The sequence below is a fragment of the Phoxinus phoxinus genome (assembly GCF_949152265.1).
Source record: "Phoxinus phoxinus genome assembly, chromosome: 24".
Taxonomy (NCBI): domain Eukaryota; kingdom Metazoa; phylum Chordata; class Actinopteri; order Cypriniformes; family Leuciscidae; genus Phoxinus; species Phoxinus phoxinus.
In genome coordinates this window covers 17,257,965-17,274,881 of record NC_136899.1, presented here as the reverse complement: position 1 = coordinate 17,274,881, position 16,917 = coordinate 17,257,965, and the positions used below count along the sequence as shown (strand labels likewise).

Here is a 16,917-nt window from a genome sequence, read left to right as displayed (position 1 = left end):
AATATAAACAAATTGACAAATTCTAATAGGAATAACCATCAAATGACAGATTGCCTTAAAATGTATGATAATTACGTTAATGACAACCAGTCAATTGCTAACGAGTTCAACAAATTCTTTGTTGAATCAGTCTATGATCTAGCTAAACCTTTCAAGGGCAAATTACCTTTTGAGAACAAAGTTCAGCTTAGCAGCACAAATCCTCTAAAAATCAGAGAAGTTTCGCATGACAGAGTAAGGAAAATTATTATCAATATGAAAAATTCTACATCAAGAGACATACATAATCTTAGTGTAGCTGTAATTAAAAAAAAATTACAGCTACACTAAAAAAACTTACAGCTACACTAAAAAAAACTTGTCAATACAAACAAACACTTTCCCACAGACCTGGAAGATTGCTGTAATCACTCCAATTCATAAGTCAGGCGACAAAGACCAAGCCTGCAACTACAGCCCTATTTCCATTCTCCCTGTTGTTTCCAAAGTGCTGGAAAAAAATGTGGCTGAGCAATTAATAGAACATCTTGAAAATAATCAATTGTTGGATCCCCAGCAGTTTGGGTTCAGACAAAAACACAGCACAGAAACCGCCAACTGCTTCTTGTTGGAACAGATCAAAGGTTTGCTAGATCTAAAGAAGGCCTTCGACAAAGTGGAATCTTATTACAGAAATTACAGCAATTTCAATTTTCAGCTGCAGCTCTGTTATGGTTTAAGTCCTACCTGGAGGGTAGAGAACAATGTGTGAAAGTAGGAACCGTTAAATCCAACTCCGTAGTCCAAATGACTAAGGAGTGCCTCAAGGGTCAGTTTTAGGGCCGTTGTTGTTTTCAATGTATAGAAAAGATCTCCCTGATTGCTGTCAAGGTGTAAACTGCCAGCTTTATGCTGACGACACAGTTATCCATGTGTCAGCAAAAACAACTGCACTGGCTGGGCAGCAGGTTTTATATAACATTTCAAGATGGCTTCAGCTGTCCCATTTAGCTCTAAACGTACAGAAAATCTTCTCAATGTGTTTTTCTATCAACCGGAGGTCCCCTGACAACATCTTTGAGATTCATTTAGACCACGAACCCATTCAGGAGGTTCATGAAACGAAATACCTGGGCATATTCTTGGATAGGCACCTGAAGTTTCAAAGTCAAGTAAACCATGTTTGCAGGAAAGTCAAATCAAATCTGAACTGTTTTCGTTTTATTAGAGGAGAGTTGTCACATCACACGGCTTTATTTTTTTTGCATGCAATGGTTTTTTCACACTTGTGATACTGTATTACAGCATGGTCACAAACATCAGCGTCTACTTTGAAACCAGTCAATTCTCTATATAAACAGGCAATTAAGATATTTGACAAGAAACCTATGAGATTGCATCATTGTGATATCATACAAAAGCACAAGTTTTTTGTAACCTCTGTTCTCTGGCCTCATGGAGAGGCGACAGGGCTCTCTTAGACCCTCCACCAGAGCCTCAGTTAGTGGGGATTGTGTGCTCCCAAAGTTTAGAAAATATTTTGGACAGTCTAGCTTCTCCTTTAGAGGGGCTACACTATGGAACTCTCTCCCCACTGGATTCAAACTGCAGAACAATATTAACATCTTTATCAGAGAGCTCAAACAGTGGCTTAAATTGGGCCAAAGTTGTTCTCATGTGTAAAATGTGCATTGTCTTGTTTAGCAATGTTTTTCTATCTGTTGTAAAAGCCCCCTATGGACAGGTGTTGAAAATTAGCACATGTGCTATAACACTTTAATGCATCTGGTTCATCCAATGTTATTGCTATGTCCATATTAAATAAAATAAAATATATATATATTTTCCAAAATCTTGGCAAAAAATGTTACACTAAACCATGTAAAATGATCCATGTTATCCCCATAAATGAAATGTAGAAATTTGGGTCTTTTTATAAAGTGAATTTTACATAAAAAGCTGTTTTTGTATTTAAAAAAAATATATATATATTATTTATTTATATACATTTAAAATATATCATAAATCCTCCAAAACCTGCACAAATGTGGAGTAAAAACATTAATAAACAGACTAAAATTACATTTGTTAAAATAAAAAACTATTATTCTGTTACAAAATTACATGTCATTGTCTGGGGTCCCTGGAGACCCCAAAGATAACTAGTGTATGCACAAATGAAGATAACCAGAGGTTAAAAAAAATAATTATTTAAAAAAAAAGTTGATAATTTTTTTTTTTAAGTCCGGATGGGATTCAGAACAGTAGCTGCGTTTACATGGCTCAATCCGAATGAAATCAATCCGATTAAAGAATCTGAACAAGGTGTTTACATGGACGACAAATAAAGTAATCGGGTTGATGTTACATGTCACAAGCTTTACATCTGATATGATCGTTTTAGACATGCGCAGTTACGCACAATCAGTGCACTAGACGATTCCCGCCGCCGTTCCACGATGCGCATAATTAACAGCCACCCTCTTACCATTTTTTATTTGCTCGACTGACCTGTTAATTCCAGCTTCTTTAAGTTTTTCAAAAACCTGCTTGAACAAGTCATTATTTGCGTGACTTGCGACCGTCTAATCTTTCAACTACTTTTTCTTCCTTCAAAATATTCAGCAACAACATAGCTGCTACAGACCATAGACAGTATATAAACGCTACAGACGAATTTTGCTTACTGCACGCCATCTTCCCTTCAAAAACAACAGTGCGTCATACGTCATTACGTCATTTCTACGTCATTGCACATGCGCATTCCTTTCAGATTTGGTTTTCAGTCCGATTAAGTGTTTACATGTTCTCTTGATCGGGTTACAAAAGGAATAAACCACCCCTTTCAATCGGATCGAAATTTCAATCGGATCGAGCTCAATCGGATCAATTAAGGTGTTTACATGAAGGTTTTTCAATCCGATTGAGCCTTCAATCCGATTATAAGGGTCCATGTAAATGCAGCTAATGATCAAAACACAGATGGAGTAGATCGAGTCCATCAACACCAAAGCCTCAGTTGTTAACCCTTCCTGAATTTACATTTAATTTGGTAGCGTTAGACAGTTTGGAATTTAAATGCTGTTTAATGTTTGGCGATTGCGTTATTTTACATTTGCAATCTTCTATCTCTTGTTTCTGCTTCTTCTTCACCTGTATTTTGATTCGGAGATTCTTGATCGGGTATAAACAGATTTTTGTTTGTAATCTGTTATGTTGTATAAGTTTGTTTGTTTGTTTACATATTGTGCAGCACCTTGGTCAAAATCATTGTTTTTGATGGTGTTATATAAATAATGATGCGCATAATTAACAGCCACCCTCTTACCATTTTTTATTTGCTCGACTGACCTGTTAATTCCAGCTTCTTTAAGTTTTTCAAAAACCATTGTTTTTGATGGTGTTATATAAATAATGTTGCGCATAATTAACAGCCACCCTCTTACCATTTTTTATTTGCTCGACTGACCTGTTAATTCCAGCTTCTTTAAGTTTTTCAAAAACCTGCTTGAACAAGTCATTATTTGCGTGACTTGCGACCGTCTAATCTTTCAACTACTTTTTCTTCCTTCAAAATATTCAGCAACAACATGGTCTCTGCTACAGACCATAGACAGTATATAAACGCTACAGACGAATTTTGCTTACCGCACGCCATCTTCCCTTCAAAAACAACAGTGCGTCATACGTCATTACGTCATTTCTACGTCATTGCACATGCGCATTCCTTTCAGATTTGGTTTTCAGTCCGATTAAGTGTTTACATGTTCTCTTGATCGGGTTACAAAAGGAATAAACCACCCCTTTCAATCGGATCGAGCTCAATCGGATCAATTAAGGTGTTTACATGAAGGTTTTTCAATCCGATTGAGCCTTCAATCCGATTATAAGGGTCCATGTAAATGCAGCTAATGATCAAAACACAGATGGAGTAGATCGAGTCCATCAACACCAAAGCCTCAGTTGTTAACCCTTCCTGAATTTACATTTAATTTGGTAGCGTTAGACAGTTTGGAATTTAAATGCTGTTTAATGTTTGGCGATTGCGTTATTTTACATTTGCAATCTTCTATCTCTTGTTTCTGCTTCTTCTTCACCTGTATTTTGATTCGGAGATTCTTGATCGGGTATAAACAGATTTTTGTTTGTAATCTGTTATGTTGTATAAGTTTGTTTGTTTGTTTACATATTGTGCAGCACCTTGGTCAAAATCATTGTTTTTGATGGTGTTATATAAATAATGTTGACATTGACACTTACCTAAAATCATCTTGAAAAAAAGTCTCCTCCTGAAGCAGTAAAGCAGTTAACATGCTTCACTAAAACTATGAGGTAAAGAAATTTAGATGGTCTCGTGTGCAGAACATCAGGGAGGGACAGATAAATGCCTGATAATAAAGACAAACAAAACAGTATCTACAGTTAGATTAGTGCCTGACCGTGTACTAAAACAAATTCTGTGTTCTTGAATTATTTTAATAATTGAATCACTGCAAAAATGTCCTTCACCCTCATATACTCAAGCCTACACTGTATGTCAAGATTTTTAGCTTATCTTAAATACTAAAGAAAGATTAAAGAATCAAAAGATAGGACTCACATTTTGTAATATTATGATAACATAACATTATATAAAAATGTGCAAATCTGTGTAAAACATGTCAAATTAAGGATAATAAAATTACATGTAATGAATGAAACTAGGCCACAGGAATGACATATCACCCCACAGTAAAATAAATTAAATTAGTAAAGCACATACCTTCTTGTTCAGGATTCAAAAAACTATGTAATGATACATATAATATTATTCTTCATATTATGAAAGTCTAAACTAGACTAGAAGATAAACCATGCACACTTTTGGTTTTGTCCCTCTGAATGAAAAAAAACACAAATTCCTGACACATTCAGTCTGTTACAAGAACTATGTTCTCATGATTCCAATTATGATGTAAGTAGGGGATGTTCACATTGAGCGAGGAGGGAGTGACCATGTGCAGACTTTAGTAGAACATTTGTAGTAAATCTAGTAGTAGAGGAGAGTGTCTTTAATCACTATATCTAGTAAAATATTAATTACAATGTTTTTCACATACATTTCACAATGTAAATAAATACAAAACATTCATCCTAACCCGTTTAATCCCAAATTTTTTCTTGCAATTTGAGTATATGCATTTTACTCATTAGACCTCCCTAACACACAAACTTTATTCCCTCTTTGATTTTATGTTGGTTAAGTGAGTGAAATATTAGGTTTTATACTCGGTCATAATAGTCAGCATAGTCAGAATTCATACAAATTCTTCAATTAGACCTACCCAGGTAGATTGTGGCGGGATGGGTCATTTGTTCTGCTTTCGTCATCATTTGTATTCCAGCCTATTATCTGCGCCCTCTGGGCTATAAAAGAAGTAGCGCATGTGCCATCTGTTATGCGTCACTTTTTGTGAACTGCGTCGTTAACGCGCTTCCGTCATCACTTCCTGGGAACCGTATGCGATCACCCAAGCCGGTAAGGAGAATATACTGCTAGTTGTTTGTATGTTTTGAAGCATATTCTTTACAGAGAAGTGCGTTCTGTCTAATGTATGTTTTAGAGATGCTGATCTGTGTTAGAGAACGCGCTTCTGTCCTCCGCTGTACAAGACTATGTACAAGACCCGTGTTATCACTGTTTGCACGAACTGGACGTTTTTTTTATAAATCGTTCTTGTAATGTGACATGTTAACAAAGCGAGAACATTTTTAATGTAGCATTTTGAGCATGTTTTGAGGATGTTGTTGAGATAACAGATTATACAATGTTCTCAATAAAACATAAGCACAATCTTCCATAATAACAGTGGAGGAACATTATCAAATCAACTTTCGTAAAATGTTTTGAGGATATCATTGATGCCTGAGATGACGGAGTGTTTTTTATAAAACGTTCTTGTAATGTGACGTTAATAAAGCTAGAACATTTTAAATGTAATATGTTGAGCATGTTGTTGAGATAACAGATTATACAATGTTCTCAAAAAAACAATGGCACAATGTTCCATATTAACAGAGGAACATATCAAATCAACGTTCGTAAAATGTTTTGAGGATATTATTAAGTCCATGGAACAAGAAGTTCAGTCCCTCTTAGCAAAGGAAGCCTTAGGGCAGGTTCCTCTTTAAGTCAAGTCAAGTCAAGTCACCTTTATTTATATAGCGCTTTTTACAATACAGATTGTATCAAAGCAGCTTCACAGTGATAACATGAAAATAATACAAAAAACAATTTCATCATCGTCCACCTTTAAGGCAGATCTATAATATTGTTGAATATTAAATGTCCCCAACTAAGCAAGCCAGAAGGCAAGGCAACAGCGGCAAGGAACCAAAACTCCATCAGGTGACAGAATGGAGAAAAAAACCTTGGGAGAACCCAGGCTCAGTCGGGGGCCAGTTCTCCTCTGGCCAATGAGTGAACAGTGTATGAAGTTCAGAATGAATCAGAGTATTTGACCAGTTCCGGTTGGTTGAAGTCGGAGTGGAGAAGAGGAGAGACTGGTTGACACTTCAGGTCAGCGGCGTCGTCGTGTCCTGGCGCTGGTCCTTCATCAGATCTGGATACGGCCTGGTTCCGGTGGACAGCGGTAAACCTCGGGATAGACAGAGAGACTAATATTAGCGTAGACGCCATCCTTCTTATGATGTACCAAGTACATCAGGATTTACGGGAAGTGTTCCCGGTCCTGGCTGTTCTAAACTATGCAGCCTAACATTGAATTATATAAGTCTATAATGTGTTGTGTATGCTAGGCCGAAGAGATGTGTTTTTAGTCTAGATTTGAACTGACAGAGTGTGTCTGCTTCCCGGACAATGGTAGGAAGACTGTTCCAAAGTTTTGGTGCTAAGTAGGAAAAGGATCTACCGCCAGCAGTCGATTTTGATATTCTAGGTATTATTAACTGGCCGGAATTTTGAGAACGCAATAGACGTGAAGGACTATAATGCGTTAAAAGCTCACTCAAGTACTGCGGAGCTAAACCATTTAGTGCTTTGTAAGTGATCAGCAATATTTTAAAATTTATACGATGTTTAATAGGCAGCCAATGCAGTGTTGACAGAACGGGGCAAATATGGTCATACTTCCTGGTTCTAGTAAGAACTCGAGCTGCTGCGTTTTGAACTAGCTGTAGTTTGTTTATTAAGCATGCAGGGCAACCACCCAGTAGAGCATTACAATAATCTAGCCTTGAGGTCATAAACACATGAACTAATTGTTCTGCATTATTCATTGAGAGCATATGACGTAATTTAGATATATTTTTAAGATGGAAGAAAGTGGTTTTACAGATACTAGACACATGACTTTCAAATGAAAGATTGGTATCAAAGAGCACACCCAGGTTCCTAACCGACGACGAAGACTTAACAGAGCAGCCATCAAGTGTTAGACAGTACTCTAGGTTATTACGTGTGGAAGTTTTTTGTCCAATAATTAGAATCTCTGTTTTTTCTGAATTTAGTAGTAGGAAATTACTAGTCATCCAATTTTTTTATATCAGCTATGCATTCCGTTAATTTTGTGAATTGGTAGGTTTCGTTAGGTTTTGAAGAAATATACAGCTGAGTATCGTCGGCATAACAGTGAAAGCTAATTCCATGTTTCCTAATGATATCTCCTAATGGTAGCATATACAGAGTGAACAGCAGCGGTCCTAGTACTGAGCCTTGTGGTACGCCATACTGAACTTGTGATTGATAAGACATCTCTTCATTTACTGCTACAAACTGATAACGGTCAGATAAGTATGATTTAAACCATGCTAGTGCAATTCCACTAATGCCAACATAATGTTCGAGTCTATTTAAAAGGATGTTGTGGTCAATGGTGTCAAATGCAGCACTAAGATCAAGTAATACTAATAGAGAGATACAACCACGATCGGATGATAAGAGCAAATAATTTGTGACTCTAACGAGAGCTGTCTCGGTACTATGGTACGGTCTAAATCCGTACTGAAAATCCTCGCAGATATCATTTCTTTCAAGAAAGGAACACAGTTGTGAGGATACTGCTTTTTCTAATATCTTTGACAGAAATGGCAGATTAGAGATCGGCCTGTAATTGACTAGTTTTGTAGGATCAAGTTGCTGTTTTTTTAACAAGCGGTTTAATCATAGCTAGCTTAAAGGTTTTTGGTACGTATCCTAGAGACAAAGATGAATGAATGATATTAAGAAGAGGATCTATGACATCTGGAAGCATCTCTTTCAGCAGCTTAGTTGGTATAGGGTCTAACATGCACGTTGTCGATTTAGATGATTTGACGAGTTTGCAAAATTCTTCCTCTCCTATAGCAATGAATGAATCAAATTTTCCCTCAGGGAGACTACAATGCACTTCCTGATGCGATACTGTATTAGACGGTTGCATAGTTATAATTTTGTCCCTGATATTATCGATCTTATAAGTGAAGAAGTTCATAAAGTCATTACTGCTGTGTTGCTTGGAAACTTCTGGGCTTGAAGCTTTCTTTTTTGTTAGTTTAGCCACTGTTTCAAATAAATACCTAGGATTATGTTAATTTTCTTCTAAAAGGGTTGAAAAATAAGCAGATCTAGCAGCTTTTAAAGCCTCTCTGTAAGCAATCGAGCTCTCCTTCCATGAAATCCGAAACACCTCTAGTTTTGTTTTCTTCCAGTTGCGCTCCATTTTTCTGGCTGCTCTCTTAAGGGCCTGAGTGTGCTCGTTGTGCCACGGCGTTGGACTATGTTCTTTAATCTTCTTTAAGCGCAGCGAGCAACTGTGTCTAAAGTGCTGGAAAAGAGAGAGTTAAAAGTTTCTGTTGCAATATCAAGTTCTTCTAAGCTATCCGGGATGCTGAGATGATGAAACTGATTAGGAAGATTATTGATAAAGCAATCTTTAGTGGCAGAAGTGATCGGTCTAACATATTTATAACACGGAATCGGCTTTGCAGCCTTGGCTAAATGTAATTTACACGAGACTAGATAGTGATCTAAGATGTCATCGCTCTGCTGCAGTATTTCAACAGCATCAACATCTATTCAACATTTAAGAAGGGGAATACAGCCGGTACTTCATAGTTCCCGTAAAGGATGGGGGGTTATGCCCTATAATAGATGTCAGGGTGTTGAATCGGTCTCTGAGGAGGTTCAGATTCAAAATGCTAACCATACCTATTCGACTCGGCGCGGAACGGTTCGGCTCGCTTCGCTTTTCCACTGCGTGGTACGACTCGACTCGGTACGGCTCATAATGATACTTTATTTCAGACCCAGAGGGATCCATAATACATTACAAAACACATACATAGTAATACTATGTTTTAAGTTACGCAAGACTGCAGCACAGGTAGGTATCCCAGCACTAACAAACATATGGCTTGAACTGGAGTCTCTTGGAACTCTTAGCAGCAGCCTCATGCTGTCATTATAAGCCACTGTGAGCTTTCTAATGCTACCTTGCGCATAACGGCACCACAGATAGGCAGTGTACAATGGTGTACAGTATGTTCTAAAGAGTGAGATCTTCACAGGGACAGAGCACATACTAAACTTACGACACAACATGTTCGCTTGCACATACAGCTTACGACGCTGCCTATAAATATCCTGGTCATCGGACAGGTCATTTGCAATAATATGGCCAAGATATGTAATATCTGTGCATACATCAGGTACAGTGAAATCAGGATAGAATATATAGATAGAAATCAGGAAAATGTGAATGTCTATCTTCTCTACTTCTTATAGTCATGATTTTACTCTTTTTTGGATTATACTTTATATCAAAATCTGCACCATACTGTGTGCATAGTCTCAAAAGCTGTTGTATACCAGCACTATATGGGTTCGCTTTAGCTCGGTTGCTTTTCCACTGTAGTCAGTACCACTTCAAAGTGGGTGGGACTGATCGTTAATAGTTGCCGCCTCTACTGTCATGACATCATCCTAAACACGCCACATTTCAACATTTATTTACTTGTGCAACAAACTGCGTCCTGTGATGAAGAGACGGGACGCAAACTTCCACGTGTGTGTACCTCTAAAGAAGAGAGTAGCCATTGCACTGTGGAAGCTTGCAACCGGCTCTGAGTACAGAAGTGTTGGACATCATTTTGGAGCAAGCATTTCAACTGTGTGTCGGTGTGTCAGGAGTTCTGTGCTGCAGTAGAGACGTTGTTGGTACCAGAACAAATTCGTTTTCCAGATCAGGAGAGGTTTAAAGAAATGGCTGCCTACGTTGAGAACAGATGGGGACTCCCACAGTGTATTGGTGCTATTGATGGATCATGTCACAGGTCGGGGCGGGCCAATCAGGCTGCACCCACCCCTGGGACCCGTACCACCTTTGGGGAGTCGGACAGAGGCCAGGCAAGGAGGACAGACAACAAGGCTTCAAACAACAGTATTTTATTGAATATAAAAATAGATAAAATCATTTAAAATGGTGAGTCTTCTGAGCAGGGTCGTTCCGTCCTGCGGACCCGCCGAAGGCCAACTTACGGCTGGGGAGCTTCACTGCAAAGCAGTCAGGTGAGTATACAGGCACATATTCCTCTTCTCTTCTCCGCTGGGGAGCTTCACTGCAAAGCAGTCAGGTGGGTATACAGGCGCGTAATCCTCTTCTTCAGCAAGTGACAGACAAGAGAACTTACGGCTGGAGGCTTCACTGCAAAGCAGTCAGGTGAGTATACAGACACATATTCCTCCTCTTCTCTTCTCCGCTGGGGAGCTTCACTGCAAAGCAGTCGGGTGGGTATACAGGCACATAATCCTCTTCTTCAGCAAGTGACAGACTGAGAACTTACGGCTGGGGAGCTTCACTGCAAAGCAGTCGGATGGGTATACAGGCACATAATCCTCTTCTTCAGCAAGTGACAGAGAACTTACGGCTGGAGGAGTTCGCTGCAAAGCAGTCAGGTGAGTATACAGACACGTAATCCTCTTCTTCAGCAAGTGACAGACAGAGAACTTACGGCTGGAGGCTTCACTGCAAAGCAGTCGGGTGGGTATACAGGCACATAATCCTCTTCTTCAGCAAGTGACAGACTGAGAACTTACGGCTGGGGAGCTTCACTGCAAAGCAGTCGGATGGGTATACAGGCACATAATCCTCTTCTTCAGCAAGTGACAGAGAACTTACGGCTGGAGGAGTTCGCTGCAAAGCAGTCAGGTGGGTATACAGGCGCGTAATCCTCTTCTTCAGCAAGTGACAGACAGAGAACTTACGGCTGGAGGCTTCACTGCAAAGCAGTCGGATGGGTATACAGGCACATAATCCTCTTCTTCAGCAAGTGACAGACAGAGAACTTACGGCTGGAGGAGTTTGCTGCAAAGCAGACAGGTGAGTTTACAGACACGTAATCCTCTTCTTCAGCAAGTGACAGACAGAGAACTTACGGCTGGAGGGCTTTACTGCAAAGCAGTTGGGTGGGTATACAGGCATGTAATCCTCTTGAGGGGCCGGCAGACACAGAGCTTACGGCTGGAGAAGTTCGCTGCAAAGCAGACAGGTGAGTATACAGACACGTAATCCTCTTCTTCAGCAGGTGACAGACAGAGAACTTACGGCTGGGGAGCTTCACTGCAAAGCAGTCGGTTAGGCATTCGCCTACGTGTCCCTCTTCACAATGGGCTATCAGATAATACACTCAAATATCTCTTAGCCTCTTATGTCTTTAGAACGTGATAGGAACTCAGGCAAGTAATGGACATCCAGCGGGTTTAAGTTCACACTTCACACATCAAATCAGTGCATCACATCACTTCATCACTACAATTCAGCACTCAGTGGGAAATACATATATAAATGGCCGTCGCCCATTTTCTGACCTGGCATTCACATCAGGGAGTCCCATAGACACGAGAGAGAGGATGGAGATTGATTCGCTCTGTGCACGAGAAAAATGCTAACTTCCGGCTTAAGGGGGGAAATTGGGTACTTTGTTTCCGGTTGCCGTCTTGTTTACATCAGTGGACCGACGTTAAGTTAGTTTAATCGTTCGCAATGGACCTAAAACATTAAAAAAAACTTGTGAAATGTCAAGTCAATATAAGAAAACAACTCACCAAGGCATAAAAGTCACATCTTATTCAATAGGAAGATTATCTGCGGTGCTTTGGTGCTCCGTGTATCTACATCGGCTTTTATTCTCGATTCTCTGTCTCGTCGTCAGCTCTTCAAAGTTATCACTTTCACTCATAACTGTAATCGTTTGATTGCATTTATAGTTCTCTTTCTCAACATATATCCGTTGATACGGAGTGTCTGGAGATCCTGCTTCATCTGACTCGCTCTTTCTCTCAATGTCTCTGACAGCGGCAGTGTCGCCGGCGCAGTCTCAGTGCGCTGCTACCATTGGCTCGTTGGAGTGTCAATCAATGTAGCGCGATCAATGATTGGACGAAACACTTTCTCTTCTAAAGCACTCGTTTTTCTCTCTTATTCTTTTTAATTTTCCCATCTTTTTACACATCTTTCAACTCTTACTCGTAGCCTGGATTATCCGGGTTACACTCTCCCTGCCTTGAAGATATGCATGTCCCGCTGCATCCTTTAGGCTGCAATGTCACTACAGTAGAATTCCCACTACACGTTTTCTGAGGATTATCTCCAAGAGAATAGGGCTCTCCCAATGACACAGTGAAAGCTGCACTGAGCCCCTGCAGTAATGACTGCACAACCAGAGAAAGGGGATTACACAACGTGGGGTACTGTAGCCTTCTTGGCGGAATATACATCCTCTACTACGTCGTCCATCAGGCTACCGGAAACTAGACACCCCCTATCGGTTTCGCAGCCGGAAGTAGCATATGCTAACGTGCACATAGTCTATTGGACTACTCACAGTCTCTCACAACGATCTTGCTGTCCAGCAATTTCCTCCTTCCGGTTGAGTCGGCATGTTCCTTCTCCCAAACTCACAGTGCAGCGCCCATCTGCCAGCCCCACTTCCTCCTCAGCCCCACTTCCTCCTCAGCCCCACTTCCTCCTCAGCCCCACTTCCTCCTCAGCCCCACTTCCTCCTCAGCCCCACTTTCTCCTCAGCCCCACTTTCTCCTCAGCCCCACTTCCTCCTCAGCCCCACTTCCTCCTCAGCCCCGCTCACGCTTCCTCCGAGATACACAGTCCCCAAAAACTAAGTCCCTTTGGTCTGTACTCTCTCCTTTTATCCTGCCCTAATCGCAACGTGTCCCAATCGTGGAGCTTCAATCCCCTCGTGCACAGCTGCCGGCGATTTTGGCTGATCACCCCATTCGCGGGGATTTTTGAGCTAACCCGGAACTAGCCTGGTGTTCCGTTGCTATGGGTCCGACGGGAGGCAATCTCGGCGAACATTAGTTCCGCCTTGCAAGAAAAAAAGTTTCTTTTCGTCACCTTGTGACAGATCACACATACCCATAATAGCACCACAAGACTATCACTGTGACTATTTCAACCGTAAAGGCTGGCACTCCATCATCCTTCAAGGTGTTGTGGATGGAAAGGGACTTTTCTGGAATGTTTTCACAGGACTGCCTGGAAGCCTGTAACACAAGAGTTAATTGACACAGGGACAGGTTACTTTAGGCACCTGATATTGGACCAGTGACTAGGTTCGTTACAGGAGGGTAAAGTGGTCAAGGCACACAAGGACACAGAGAATAGCTGGAAATGACTCAATGTATTTTGTTGGTGCAAAAGTAATAACGATAAAACAAATGTAATACAACCATAACAACAATAGAAGAAAAATAGATAAAAACAAATGAAATAATTGTTATTTTCAATCCCTTGTTGTTCTTTTTGGTATCCTTGAGCTCTGTTCGCTATTTAAATAGGTTTATAAATAGCTTTCTTTTCTATTTGTTTCTAGGTATTCGACTTATATTTCAGTTGTTTAGTTTCTATTTCGGTTTATAGATACTTTTACTAACTGTTAGTTTAATAAGAGCTTTTCTTATCTTTAGTTTTTTTATATATATAAAAGATCATAGAAAATATAAACCCAAATTAAAACAATTGAAATAAGAAAAGAAAAGTACAATATTACAATGGTTCAATTTGAAACAATTTGAAAACAATTCCACAATTCCAACAATGTGTATAAATGAATGTTCCTTTGTCATCCAAGGTGAAAAAAATATGTTAGCGTGTGCAAAAGTCTCTTGGTGTAGATGAAAGCTTTGTTTCAACAGTCAATAGAGCAAAATAATTGACTAGTCAGGTCCTACCAGTCAGAATATATGCAATAAATTGGATTCCACCTGATCAGTAGAAGCACTAATCCATTGGAACGCACAGGATTACTCCGTCTGCACTTCTCAAGTCCACAGAGGTTCGGTTGGGAGGCTCGCCATCTCATTGTATGAAGGGTTTGATCCAATCACACAAAAAACCTGACCTGTTTAGCGTCTTACGTTTCAAAAGCATTTACACACCATTTCCTTTAAAACAACACAATATACACACACTCATGGCCGCATTAACAACAGGGCTAGGCGGGGCTAAAGCCCCGGGGCCCGAGCAAGGAGGGGGCCCGTGATTGGCCGTGGAGCAGATTGACTATCCATCGGTAACGCTGATTGCCAAAGCCTCACCACGCCCCTCACAAATTAGCCCTGTTATTTAGTGATGCTTTACCATAAATTGCATGCATTATCATGGAATCATCACTATCAATCATTATTATTAAAGTAATTGACCATTCGCAAAGACCAGCCTCCTGTGTGTGATAAGCCAGGCTCTCGCTCTCACGAGTCACGCCACACATGTTCTCACGCAGTGAAAAATACATCGCGGGGCACAGACTAGTAGTAGGCTACGCGCTGACAGACGAGAGAGCAGCTTACTTTTGACATGAAAAAGTCTCAACTTTCAAATATTGTCATTTAAGTAATTTAAACAATACCATTTTTCAAGTTCAAGTCCAAAGACGTTAACTTTCTACTGACTGCTTTGCTGTCGGACTAAATTTCGGATTCGGCGTTATGATTGGTCAGATCGCCTGTCCATCAAACCCCCGTGGGCGGCAGGGTGAATTGAAACGTCACGTTTGAATTTGGTATATCAAATGCATTTATTCTAAGAGTGTATGATGGAAATTTGTGTTTTTTATGTGCTTTTTTATACTAAGAAGAATAACAATTTGGAATGTAACAATTCCAAATGACAATTCCAAATGACAATTTGGAATGTAAAGAATAAAATATTTGGCTATAGTTATCTGTTATATTGGGAAAATACCATATACATAAAAAGAAGTGGGCTCAAAGTAAACCAAATTTTCCACATTTTATAAATGACTTTACATTATATGTACATCTTTCGGAACAAACTAAAAACAAGAAAGAAATGAAAACATGTAATGCTTTGAAAGCACTGGATTTTATGTAAAATGTATTCTTTCTTTTTTTCCCACTAGAAGCTAATGTTAATGTGAATTTGTGACATTGTGAATTTGTAATACCGCTTGTTACAACATTCCTTCTTATGTTCATTCAAGCCCTTGTCTGTTCTAGAAAGGATGCAGCAAAGATATTTAATGCTAATGTATGAGACATAGGCCTACGCTGAGTTTCATTCATTTATGAGGTGCGCTCTCTAGTTAACAATGAAAGTGAAAGTGAACGCGGCGCGCGGCTCCTCTATCTCACGGTTATTATATTGTCTGCTATATATTTACCTTGTATTTGTTAAATACATGCAAATGGCTGATGAAACATTTATTAAAATAAGATACATTGAATTTATACAAAAATTCACTTTAAAGAAAGGCTTTTAACAATGCAATGCAATTGAACGCGGCGCGCTAGCGCCTCAATGTCACGGTTATTATATTGTCTGCTATATTTGCTTTTTATTTATTAAATACATGGAATTGGTTGATTAAATATTTATTAAAATTAAGATACAATTTATACAAAACGAAATTCACTTTAAAGAAATGCTTTCTACAAAGCAAAACTTAATGAAATGGTAAAAACATGTCTGACGATTTACAAAAACAAAACTAATCTGCACTTTAATGTTAAAAGATGTAAATGTTAATAATTTGGTATACAGTCATGAGAGACTTTCATTTTAATTATTTTATTGCTGTATTTTATTTACATCTAATCGAATAGAGGATTTTACAAAAAAATATGTGCATTTTATATGCTGGAATATGCAGAAATATAAGTTAACAGAAAAAGGGCTTTGTTTATTTCGTTAAAATATGGTGGAATGTGCAGAAATTGGTTAAATGTTCAACAATTTTCTTCAAGTCTGAGACTGTTGCATTTAATTTAATTTTTGGTTGATGCAATGTGCATAAAGTTAAAATATTGAAACTAATAAAACAAGTTTTAAAAAAGAGAATGTTTAATTTGATTAAATTTTAGGGGGCCTCCAATAGCTCATAGCCCCGGGGCCCAGTGAGCTCTTAATGCGGCCCTTAATCAATCATCTATCAATCTATATGAAAATAGTATTCATAAACCCTTTTCTCTCATATTCAGCATATATAAAATATATATGTAATTACAGAACATGTAATTATGCTCAATTTAACATGTAAGTGCTTAATTGGAATATTACATTACATTTCACACTCATTCAGAAACTATTACAAACATAAAGCACTTAAGAACTTCAATAAACAATTATAACATTCAGTTTTCAGTAAGTTGAACAAATATTACTTAGAAACTCACCAAATCCGGGGTTCATATGCTTTTAACCCACATTGGATTTCACAGGGGTTCTCGATCAACAATCGTCAGCGGCAATATCAACAATCACGTTCTAAAAATAACCCAATATAGTTAAATAATAGGTCTGCAACATAATATACATCATATTATTCGAATATTAGCAAGGATTATTTAGATATTTGCCTCAGATTTATCTTAGCTTTTTTCCTCTCGCGATCAGCAATGCGCGCGTCTCTCGTTGCTGTCTC

The 16,917-nt window shown here is 39.0% G+C and overlaps 1 protein-coding gene and 1 long non-coding RNA gene across 3 annotated transcripts in view; both read right to left on the bottom strand.

Annotated features, from left to right (window-relative positions):
- The window catches only part of LOC306992330 (ADP-ribosyl cyclase/cyclic ADP-ribose hydrolase 1), a 226,800-nt gene extending 222,174 nt beyond the window's left edge, over positions 1–4,626 (bottom strand). Inside the window, exons 1-2 of the mRNA XM_079601068.1 lie at positions 4,580–4,626; positions 4,240–4,367 (exon numbers count right to left, since the gene is read on the bottom strand). Coding sequence (XP_079457194.1) covers positions 4,240–4,249 — 10 coding nt within the window. The 5' untranslated portion in view covers positions 4,250–4,367; positions 4,580–4,626. The remainder of the gene's footprint in view (positions 1–4,239; positions 4,368–4,579) is intronic.
- Positions 4,627–10,201: 5,575 nt separating this feature from the next.
- LOC306992869 lies at positions 10,202–16,917 on the bottom strand. Of its 2 annotated transcripts, XR_013796349.1 has the most exons (4): positions 16,853–16,917; positions 16,670–16,760; positions 11,393–13,519; positions 10,202–11,321 (listed from the first exon to the last, which is right to left on the bottom strand). It is a non-coding gene; the product is annotated as an uncharacterized lncRNA (long non-coding RNA). The 2 variants fall into 2 exon arrangements; XR_013796348.1 differs by having other exon boundaries at positions 10,202–13,519.